This window comes from Marmota marmota, unplaced genomic scaffold (genome assembly GCF_001458135.2).
Source record: "Marmota marmota marmota unplaced genomic scaffold, marMar, whole genome shotgun sequence".
Taxonomy (NCBI): domain Eukaryota; kingdom Metazoa; phylum Chordata; class Mammalia; order Rodentia; family Sciuridae; genus Marmota; species Marmota marmota.
In genome coordinates, this window is record NW_025999977.1 from 37,062,656 (window position 1) to 37,074,690 (window position 12,035).

A 12,035-nucleotide genomic window follows, 5' to 3' on the forward strand; every position below is an offset into this window, starting at 1 on the left:
GGAAAGTCATTTTTGTCCCCATTTTATAGTGAAAAAACTTTTCAGTTTTCAATGACGAATGGGCTGGGTGCCCAAAGCATGTTGTCTACTGGGCATTCAGAGCTCAGCAGCAGCCCCGTTGTGGGTCAGCCTGTGGCCGTCGCAGGGCCAAGTACTGCCTGTCCACAACAGTGTTCATCTTCACACAGCCAGAGCAGTTTCTCTTGGGAAAATTCACTAGAAATGATTCAGCTTGGTACCAAAATGTGTTCTTCAGAAAAGGAAGAGGTTAAAGAGTGGAGAGATGAGTGTAGGGTGGATTGCGTAGATGTCCCATCAGGCAACAGGTAACAGAAGGTGACAGAAGTAACTATGCCAACAGCCAATTGTCACTGAGTCAAAGGACTTTGATGTCAATATATCAAAGCCCTCTAGGAAAACTAAAGAGAGTGAAGTTGCCACCCGTCCAAGCCTTACCTCTGGACACTGTCTGAAAGGGCCACATGTCAAGATGCATAGTGTCTCCTCATCCAGAGCAGCATGCAGTGTGGGGAAGTCTTGAGCAGCCTTTGAAGAGAGTGCAGAGTGATGCCAATGCTGTCACATTGGGAGAGACACTCCAGAGGCAATGGGGGGACATCGGCTGATGAACCACTTCAGAGAGGCTATTTGCTAAGATCCCAGGAGCTCTTGCATCATAGGAGCTTCTGACATACCTAATAGAACAGAGATCACCCGAAACTTTGCTCGAAAAATGCCCCCCCTCCAGAACTCAATTCCTGAAATTACTTAGTTTGACTGTATTACTCAGGGCTCTCCAAGACACAAAACCAATGATATGTATCTCATTGAGACACATGTGTAAGTTATAAATGTTGAATATTTATTATTTTGATAAGTATATTGATTGTATGTCCTATTACATAGCCTAACATATACCCTATTATACACACACACACACACACACACACACCCTATTGATAGATTTATATATACATCCTAATATATATGTCCTATTGATACACTTATTAGAAAGATTTTTTTAGGAGCTGTCAGCTCACGTGACTCTGGAGGCTGAGAGTCCCATGATACACCATCTGCAAGCTGCAGCCAGAGGAGGGCCAGAGACAGACTTATATCTGCATCAGGGGCCTGAAAACCAGGGTATCTACTAGCATCATTTCAGTCTGAGGACAGGATAAAGCTCAAGCTGAGAAGGGGCAAATTCTCTTTCTCTGCCTTTTGTTCTATTCAGGGCTTCGGTGGATTGGAAGATGCCCCCACACACTGGGGAGGGTCAACTGCTTTAGGAGCCCCACAATTCAAATGCTAACCTCACCCCCAAACACCTGCACAGACACAGCCAGAAATCATATTCCCCAGCTACCTGGGCTGCCTCTGTTCCGGTGAGGATGACACATCAAATTCACCTCCGCAGCTTCCTTGTGTACACCTGGGCATTTCCAAGCCCTCCAGGGCCCAGGCCATCTCACGGAGTCAGAGACCCTAGAGCTCAGAAGGCTGTGACTGCTGCTGTGGTTAGAGGGAAGAGCACGGCTCCCTGTGGGCAGAGTGCCCAGTTCCTAGCCTGCTCCCGTAGGAACTGGAACAAATCACTCAGCTCTCCCTCACCCTCACTGGGCCTCAACTGGCCTGAGGAACTGTGTCCATCCTGCACTGTACCTCTGGCTGACCCGGGAAATCAGAACTGCGAAGGCGGGGCTGCCCAGGGATCCTGAGTCACCCTTAGGAGGTAGTTCATCCTGATCTGATCTAGGATCTGATCACGCTGACTTCACCACTGCTCTAGTGCCCTGCCCACCTGGTCACCGGGGACCTGCCCAGGCCAGGGCTTATTTTCCTTATGAGCTTTGTCTCAGGTACTTAGTTTCATTATGGGCCTTGTCTCAGGAAGTCAGATGAAAGACAAAAATGCTTCTGAGCATGTCTATTCCTCTTTGTGGTGGCCTCTCACACCTCTAAAGCCCACAGTAGGGAAGGGACATGTGCCTGGAGGACAGGAGACACAGGTGCCCGCCCATCTGGCCACCCATCTGGACACAGGTGATTGCAGGGTTTCTGTGAGATTGACCATTGATTTCATGTTTGAAATAATCTCCATTTAATTTTCCTTGCATTAAAATAGCTTCTGTTCCTAATTTGCTAAAGTTTTTGTTTTTTAATTATAACTTCTATTATTTTGGAAAAATATAAAAACTTGTGTATTAAATGCCTTCATAGCAATTAGTGACATGAAATGTCAACCCTTTACCCCCTAGAAGGGCTAGTTCATGATATTAGATGTTCTGAAGCCATTTTTGCATTCTGCATTTCTACAGCAAATCCTATTTGATGGTAATACATTAGGCAAAATCAGTCTGGTGCATGTGTGTGTGTGTGTGTGTGTGTGTGTGTTCTCTCTCAGGCTGATCATCAAGTCTATACTGGCTTCTTAATTGGTAACAAGATTCTTTTTCTTCTTAACACTGAACTGGCAAATGACACAAGAACTGTCTATTCCCTATAAGTCCAAGAGACTCAGCAGGAAAATTTCATGTACCTGGAAGCCTTTACAGGCATATTAGGGAGCTACCCCTTAATGTAAAAATATTACACCAAAGCTATTGGGATTTCTAGTTAGTAAATAACTTGAGTCATTTCAGCCATGTTAATTTTTTAAAATTACTAGTATATAGTTAATTTTAGAAAATTACTAGTATTTCTTAATTGGCTATCATAGAATGTTACATTGTATGTTTATATTTCCAAAGCCCATTTTTATCTAATCTTGTTTGGGTTTCTCTACCACATGTGCCAAAGGTTGGGTCAGTGTAAATTGCCTATCCTGAGTACAACTTTTTTTTTTTACTTGATTAATTTTGCTGTTCTTCTGATTTATCTCGAAATTCACAATTGTTCTCTTCATCACTTGCATTTGCTATTTTGGGGAGCCCCTTTTGTCTTTTTCTTTCTAATGTCTATGAATTGATGGCTTTTAATTCATGTTTTTATTCTGTCTAGCAACAAATGCATCTGAGGCTATGGGTTTATCTATGAGCTCAGCCTTTTTAACCTTGCAGGTATTTCAGGAGAAGGGAGTCAATATTTATTGAATATGTACCCTGTAGGAAGCTGCGCTAAGTATTTGACTTCCTTCCTCATTTGCAGAATGGAAAGACTCATGCTGCTCTGCAAGACTGTCTGGAGCCTGCAGGCAATAATCCAGGAATAAACAGCCAGCCCTCAGCCAGGGTTTCAAAAATAGCAGCCATTGCCTTATTTCATCATTCGAGTCTCCTGTCTTTACATTCTGTTCCCGTTTTACACATGAGGAAACTGAGCCTCTGCAAAAGAGAGAAAATGGCTCAAGGTCTTCAGGTCATCTGGGGAGAAACGTCAGGGCAGGACTCCACAGCAGGTCTCTCTGGAGGACCCCTCTGAATGCACCTGCCCGCCTTCTATGCAGGTTGATGGAGGGAAAGCAGCAGGACAGCAGCAGAAGCGCTGGTGGTAGGTCAAGAGAACAGAGCAAAATCTGGGCTGTGATTGGCACACGCCTATAGTCCCAGTTACTCAGACGGCTGAGGCAGGAGGATTGCAAGTTCAAGGACAGCCTAGGGAATTTAGCAAGACTCTGTCTGGAAATAAAATTAGAAGGGCTAGGGATGTAGCTGAGTGGTAGAACCCCCTTGGGTTCTTCAGTGACAGAGAGAGAGAGAGAGGGAGGGAGAGAGCGAGCGCGCACACACGTGAGCGCTTGAGAGTGAAATAACAGCCCTTCTTTGAGACTTGCAGTTCCTTTTCACAGTAGAATGGGAGAATTAGTGGTAACTAAAGTGTCCCAAGTTGTTTTCAAACTGGCTGGCTGCCCTGTGCACACAGCTGAAGCCCCCAGGGCATTCTTCCCTGACTGCTTGGCTTAGGGACCCCCAGGTCCAGCCAGACCACGGGTCTGGCAGAGGAGCCCCCTCTCCAGGCAGGGCCTGCGGGTGCCTCTCCTGGCATTTGATGGTCAGTTAGTTGTTAAGAAAGCAGGGGAGTCTGGGTAAGAGGATGCCCTTACCCGGTGCAATGTGTTTGCAGAGGGGCACACCTTTGTTTGTCCCATCTGGGTCCCCTCCAGGAAACTGGCCACTTACACAAGTCTGGCAGTTTCTACAAGGTGCAACACTCTGTACTTTCATGGCTGTTGGGCAATTTAATCTATTTCTACGGTGTGACCCTCCTCTCTGGGGACTTATTTATTTGTCAATGTGAAAAGAAATGATGGAGGAACAGTTGCAAAATTATGCATACGATGCCATGGAGATCAGGAAGAGCTGCACTGACTCCTCAATAGGATAATCCTGTGGGCCCTTAGTAGGGACAAACTAGAGCGTGGGCCTGATCTGGGGCAGGAGCTGGACCTTCAGTCCAGTGTGCCCCCAAAGTGCCTGGGGATTCCCTTAGGAACTCTCACAACCCTGCTGAGATCCCCCAAGTTTCCCCAAGATGTTGCTGTACTGTGGAACCCTCTAGCATCCCTTTTTTCTGGTGGGCGAGTGTGTGGGTTGGAGGCTGGAGAAGGACAGGGTCTTCCAAATTCAGTTTATGGGTGAGCCAGGGTGGGCAAAGATAAGAACATGCCTACCTTTTATCCTGTGCAACAAGTGGCTGATCTGAAACCCAGAATCCAGAACACACCCAAGCTGATGTCTGAGAGATGCCATTTCACAAGTTTTATTATGAAAAGATAGAGCACCTGTTACATTATAAAAATCTCATGTAACACATGTATGTTATTCGTGTGTGTGTGTGTGTGTGTGTGTGAAGCCTCTTAATAAAACATTGGCTTTTGAGGACCAGAAAGGCTATTTGCTTTATTTATGTTGTCCCCTCATGCTTCTATGTTTATTGCTTTTGACACCTCCTTTCCTGAGAACAGAAGAGCCTGAAGATGAAAAGAACTTTCCTAATTTAGTTTTTTTATATTTCTTTGTTTTGTTTTCTGGTACTGGTGATTGCATCCCAGGTGCTTTACTCCTGAGCTACATCCCCCGTCCTTCCTTAATTTTTTTTTTTTTTTGAGACAGGTTCTTGCTAATTTGCTGAGATTGGCCTTAACCTTACAATCCTCCTGTCTCAGCCTCCCACCTTATGAAGATTTTAAGCACCTGTTTAAAAATTAAATTCTATCCCTCAAAGACTAAGTGAATGATGTCTTAGGTCCCACCTCAGGGCATAAAGCAGTAAAAGATGCTCACAGCTTTTCTTCCTCTTTCCTAAGGAATTATCAGAGGTTCCCCCTCACTTCATCCTGGATGATGCAAGCAGATTTGACATCGAACAAGGAATAGCAGGTGAGAACTCAACATCTTTCCTCACAGCCCTTGGACTTGAACTTCACCTGCTACTAAAATTTCTACCTGGCCACCACCCCATAGTCCACTCACAGGGTTTTGCTGACTGGAGAAAGGAGCTCTCTAAGTGTGGCTTCTGCACTTAGCACAATGCCTCCTGAAATAGGATTCAAACAATTGACCCTGTTGAAGGTGAAGGAGAGACCCAGGGAAGGGGATAATCATATTCAAAAGGGCCCACAATGGTGCCCAAGGAGAAACACAAGGCCCACATCCCTCAAGGCAAGAAGAGAGAATCCTTGTGCGGCCTACAAAGGCCCTGTGTGGGTAGGAGCTGAGCAAGTATCAGCAAAGGTCTGTTTCCCATGTGGCCCAAAGCACCACGGCCACCTTTGCTAGCAGCAGAATTTTCTGTGACTTTAGCTCTGAGCACTTTGGCAATAAGAGAACCAAGGAGTAAGTTGGACCCAGCTCTGTCAAAGCCTAGCTGGGGTTCCCCAGTGCTCCCTCACCACACCATCACCCCCACCGCCGCTACTACAACAGCCATCAGCTGTCCCTTCTACTTTCTTGGAACTGGCCCCAGTGAATCTTTTCCCCAATTTTCTTCTCTCAGAGGGCAAATATGGGTTATACATTAAGCCGTCTTAATTCAAAATCTGAAATGCTCCAAAATTCTAAACTTTTTGAGAGCCAGCTTGTTGCCACAAGTAGAAAATTTCACATCTGACCTCACATTATGGGTTGCAGTCAAATACAAGTGCACTAAAAATACTGCCCTGCTTAAATTTTACCTTCTGGCACTGTGTATAAGGTGCATATGAAACATATGTGAATTTCATATTTAAACTTGGGTCCCTCCCCAAGATAACTCATTGTGTATATGCAAATATTCCAAAATTTGAAAAAATCCCAAATCTGTAACTTGTCTGATCCCAAGCGTTCCAACCTAAGGAAGTGTGCCAATTCTGGGGACCAAGGACCTGTAAAGTCATGGGTTGGGTCTTCCAGGTGTGTCCACACGGTCTCTATGATTTTATTCCTTCCCAGGAGACTGCTGGTTCCTGGCAGCGCTGGGCTCCTTGACCCAGAACCCTCAGTGTCTGCAGAAGATCCTGATGGACCAAAGCTTTTCACACCAGTATGCAGGGATTTTCCGTTTCCGGGTATGTATGCTGCTGTCACTCCTTAGACAATAGAGCACTCCTTGAGCACAGAGGCACAGAGGAAGCCAGAGTCATGGGTATTCTTGTGGCCTGGGAGCCTGAGATGAGAGTGACATTCCTGAGTTAGTTACACAGCCTATCTCATGGGGCTTATGACTTGATTACACATATGAGAATTAAAGTGTTTTCATGGAAATAAGAAGAAACAACAGTAATAATTAGCAAAAGAAAAGAGTTATTGATTCAGAACCCTGTAATGATGGTGGGTTCTTGTCTCTGTATCTATTCCTGCACCGTGTCCTGTTATTTTGATTACAGGAGTATAATAGGAAGTTGTAACCCCTGGGGCAAAGTCCCCCCCTTCATTATTCATTACTATTTTCTCAAAAATATCTTGGTACTTCTTGCACATTTATTCTTCTGTGGGAATTTTAAAATCATTTAGTCTAATTAAAAAGAAAAGCCACTGTGATGTACAATGTATTAGCATCAAACTTATGTATTAATTTGGAAAAATTACATTTTTATTGTTTTAATTATTCTCTTCCAGAAACGTTGCCTTTCTTTCTATTTATTCAGAACTAGTTTTATGCCCTTCAGTAAAATGTTGTAGTTACGTTTTCTTATTGGTGCTCTACATTTCTTGGTAAATTTATGCTCAAATATTTTATAACTTTATAGCTAATGTGAATGAAGTTGGGTTTTTTGTTTATTTGTTTGTTTTTGTTCTGCTCATTTCCAATTAGGCATCAATGGAAAAAAGAAAAGCTACTATTTATTGTTTGTTAAACAGGATCTAAATACCTTACCAGACTCTTGAAATTTTCTTATTTTGTTCTTTAGCAGAATCTGGATCATTTTAGTTACCTAACAACTGAAGTAAAGATACTTGTGTTTTGAGACTGGAGTTGTGGCTCAGTGGTAGAGTGCTTGCCTCACACATATGAGGCACTGGGTTCAATCCTCAGCCCCACATAAAAATAAATACAAAAATAAAGGTATTGTGTTCATATACAAATAAAATTAGAAAACAAAGCAATCCAATTTTTTTAAAAGATAATTTTGTTTCTCATTTTAATTTTTGTATAACTTATTTTGTTCTTCTTTGCCCCATCACGTTAGTTAGAAACTCACAATTTTGAATCAAAGTGAAAAGAGTCAAATTCCTGTCTCCCTTTGATTTGGGGAATATACTTTCCTGATACACTGTCAGATTCAATTTGCTAAATACTTTGTTAGAATTTTTGTCTCTGTATCATGTGTAAAATTAGCTTCTAGTTTATGTTATTTTGTCACATTTGCATTATGCAAGCTTTTAAAAATGAATTGGTTGAGTATTACCTACTTTTTAATTTGAGATAATTTGAATAATATTTGCTAATCATTATCTGCCCTTTGAAAGTAAAATAAATAAAAATGAAAGAAAGAAGAAAATAGACAATGGTTAAATTAGATGATCCTGCCTAATCACATTTTAAAATAGAATTTCTTTAACTCCTTCTGTATATTCAGTAGCTATTAACCTGCTCAGATACCTTATTTCTACTGAACTTAATTCTTGAAATTTATTCTTTACCAGAAAAATCAACTATTTCTTCTTTATTTCCAAATGCATTGCCTTAGATTTGCTCATGCAATTCTGAGAATCCATTGAATTTCTTATAATCTGTGGCTAAATCTACTTTCTCAACAACAGTGCTATATTTTTATTTTTCCATAATCCAGTTTTTCTTAATCCAACTAATCTGTTTGTATTGTATTGATATTTTAAAACAAATCAACTTTGATTTTCACTGTTCATGCTATTTTTTTCCTTTTAAGGTTTTGATTTCTATGCTATTAATTTTAATTTTACCTTTATTAATTCTTTTTTTCTTTCTCTTAGTTAATTGTATTGTTCTTTTTTGTTTACTGAAACTGCACAGTTAGTATTTGAATTCTTTTTTTAACGACAAAAGCTTTTAAAACTATAAATTTTCCTCTGAGATCTTATCTGAATCTGTAAGTTTTGTTATAAAATATTTTACTTTTGGCCTGGGAATGTAGCTCAGTTGAAGAGTAGCTGACACAAGACTCTGGTACAATCTCCAGTAACACACACACACACACACACACACACACACACAGACTTACTTTTATTAATTTTAAGATGATTATTTTTGGTTTTTAAGTTTTGGTTTGTTCATTCATATACATAGGGGGGTTATTCCTTTAAAGTTTATTTAATTTATAGATGATGACATTTTATAGGAGAGGGCAATCATCTGATTTCTGAGTTTTAGTTTTGTTAGATTATAGCCAAAGAATATAATTAATAAAATATCAACATTCGGGGAAATTATTAAACTAGTTTTAGTTATGGTTAGGTCTGTGACAGTTTTTTTGGTTTAAGTCTTTTTGGTTAAGTCTGTGACAGTTTTTTGTTCATGATTCACGAACACACGAGAATAGAAATATCTCCAGTGATCATGAGTGTATTCACTGAAATCAATCTTTCTGATTTGCAGATTGTACTATCTACAATTTTCTATTTTATCTGGACTTAATTTTTCTGCTTATTTTATCAAATACTAAATGGACAATTGAAGTTCCTCCTCAAAGTCATCGTTTTGAGACTTCTCATGCTTACAAGTATTCTGGCTCTGCACATATTCTCATTGTATCCTTTGGTGGCCAGAGGTTTATGATCTTTATCTTTTTGTTAGGATAAAACTTGTGTAGCATCTCTATATGTTATACTTAAAGCCTTTGGCCTTGAATTTCTCTTTATCTGATAACCACATTGCCACACCAACTTCCCTCTTGTCTTTGCTTGTCCCTTAATTACCAATTTCATTTTCACAATTTTAGGCCTGTTTCTTATAAAAAGCATGTTGAGAACTCATTGATTACCATTGCTTCTTCTAGCTTTATTGCTTGAGATGTTTGTTCTAATTTAACTTTCACCTTTATTGCTTGAGATTTTTGTTCTAATTTAACTTTCATAGAAGTAGCTCTTTGCATAATTTCCTCAGTCTACATGAGGGGTTTTCATGTGCTCTTATTTAAGAAACGACATTTTGGTTAGATTTAGGATTCTTGGAACACATTCCTTTTCTCAAAATTTCTGTTGTCCCATTGTCTTGTGGCTTCCAATGTTGCAGAAGAAAAATCCAATGCTAATCTACTTTTCAGGCTTTGTATGCAGAATGTACTTTCAAACTGCACATCTCTAAGACGTTCTCTTTCTTTCTCCGGAATTCAGAAATCTTTCTAGGATATATTCAGATGTGTGCCTTTAAGAAATAGTCCTGCCTTGAATTCAGTGAACTCTCTATCTGAAGACCAGACTCCTCCTGCTCAATCTCCCTCCTTCATTGCTGGGCCTCTTGCAGTGCATGCTCAGCTGGATGTGTCAGCCCTGTTCTCCCTCCTGAGGTCCCACTGTGTGCATCCTGGTTCTTTTGATAGGCACCTTGGTGATACTGCTGCCACTGCTGGTCCAGGGACACAATGAGGAGGGCACTGGAAGATTCAGGATTGAGCTACGCCTGGGCTCACCCTGGAGCTGCCAACATGGCGGTGGTGGCGGGGGTTGGAGGAGTTACTTTGTGGTTATAGACCCAGACAGGACGCGCTTTGCCCTTCTGGGTGACAAAGACAATTGCACAGTTCCCCAAAGGACCTGCAGTGCGAGCTCTGAAGACCTCTCCTCATGGTTGTGTGCTCAAGCAATTCTTCTGGATAGCACCCAGTGCCCATGGCCCCTTGGATGCTTTGCCCAAAACACTTCTGGTTTTCCTGTCAGGCACTTGGGTGCAGGCTAAATGGTGCCTGCATGGTTCTTAGAGGGTAGAAACTCTCTCTGTCCAGACACCAGTCCTCCTTCCTCATCCAGAAATGCAGACCAAGAAATATAGGTTCATGGTCCCATTCCTGACCACCAGTCAGGCCACTTACATCCTCTCCTCAACAGCAAACTTATCTGATGCTCTCTTTGCCTAGGGAGAGAAAGTTCCATCACATTTCTGGTAAGAGAAGATGGAGGCAAGGGTGATTTCTAGTCACCGTAACCAGAGCAGCTTACTGGAGCCCGGATGCACTCACTTGTGCAGGCCTTCTGGGCACCAGGCTCTACTCTGGGTGCCAAACAAAATGACTGTTGACAAACAGTCCCTCAAAACAACACTCTCGCTTTCACAGTCATCTGATCCCAGTCACTGCCTATAAGGAAGTTGGTTCTTAATCTTACCATCATTTGACAGATGAGGAAACTGAGTCACAGTGAAGTGTCTCACCCAACATTTGTTGCTTGGGCATAAAGGGTCAAAACCAGAATTCACTCACAGTTCTACCAACTGGACAATCTCTGCTCTGTGTTGCTACTCAATTAAGCCCCAAATCTAAATGGCGCTTCCGGTCCCTGCCTCTTTTGGGAGCTGGGATCAGCTCCTGATAACATGCCTACTCCCTCAGCCTCGCCACCTACACATCTTGTTGCTCGATGGGAGAAGACTGCAAGTCCACAGAATGCCTGAGTCAGCTGCAGTGCACGGACGCATTCGTGTCCATGAGGACGTGTTCTTTGCTGTCTCTGTTGACATCTCTTCTTCTCCATCTCTGCTCTGAAAGTGCGTCCTCAGCTGGATGTGTCAGCCCGACATCTGGGACATCCAGCTGTGGAAAGGCCATGTGGATGAGAGATCACATCCACCCAGCTTTAGCGGAGCCCCTGCGGCTTCCACTTGCTTTCATCAAGGCTCAGGGCTGAAGCTGGAAGCCCTGCTGCTCATCCGGCACAGGGGAGGCCAGCAAAGAAACTCAAAAGTCTGGCTTTGTAATGGATTCTCCTCATTTGGCCATGTCCCCGGGTGAACTGTTTAGAGTTGAATGCTAAAGATGAAAACAGTCTGTTTTGGAGAGGAACATCTGGCTCATTGGAGCTCTTAGCAGTAGCAGTGCCAGCCAGTTACATATCTCTGCTGTAATGGCAGTGCCAGTGTGACGTGAGGACAGGAGGGCCAGAGGGAGACTGTCACCACCTAGGTCCTCCTGAGCCATGAGCATTGTTCTGCCTCCAAGCCTTTGCCCATGTGGTCTCACCTCCTGAGATTCCTTCCCTGTTTCATCAACTGCCTGAATCTTACCTCCTCCCTCAGGCTGTCAGCTCCTGGTGGGTTTCCCGCCCCCCTTACAATCCTGCATCTACCACTCTTCTTGGTTATTTAGCACATTCTCCCTCTACTGCCCTTTGTGCACTAGAACCTAGAGAGTCTCCATGTCCTTGCAATTCACAAAGAACTTGCCAATGTGAGGTTATAGTTAGCAGAAAAGCCAAACTAGAACCCAAGTCTCCTTCGTCCCTGGGCTAACTTGGTCTGTGCCTAATTTTCTCCATCTACCAATATGGGTGACACGCCCTTGTCCTGTTTAGCAATCTGAGCTGGGATTTGCTCTGGGTCTAGTTTGTTTTTGCATTATGGAAGTCTTGTTGCAACTGTGGCTGTTTTTTGACTTAGGTTGGAGGGCTGCAGAGGCTCCTTCCTGCCTCACCACTCCTAAGACATACATG

The 12,035-nt window shown here is 42.6% G+C and overlaps 1 protein-coding gene across 1 annotated transcript in view; it reads left to right on the forward strand.

The window, feature by feature from the left end:
• The window catches only part of Capn13 (calpain 13), a 64,654-nt gene that overhangs the window by 16,109 nt on the left and 36,510 nt on the right, over positions 1–12,035 (forward strand). Inside the window, exons 3-4 of the mRNA XM_048804950.1 lie at positions 5,246–5,318; positions 6,369–6,484. Coding sequence (XP_048660907.1) covers positions 5,246–5,318; positions 6,369–6,484 — 189 coding nt within the window. The remainder of the gene's footprint in view (positions 1–5,245; positions 5,319–6,368; positions 6,485–12,035) is intronic.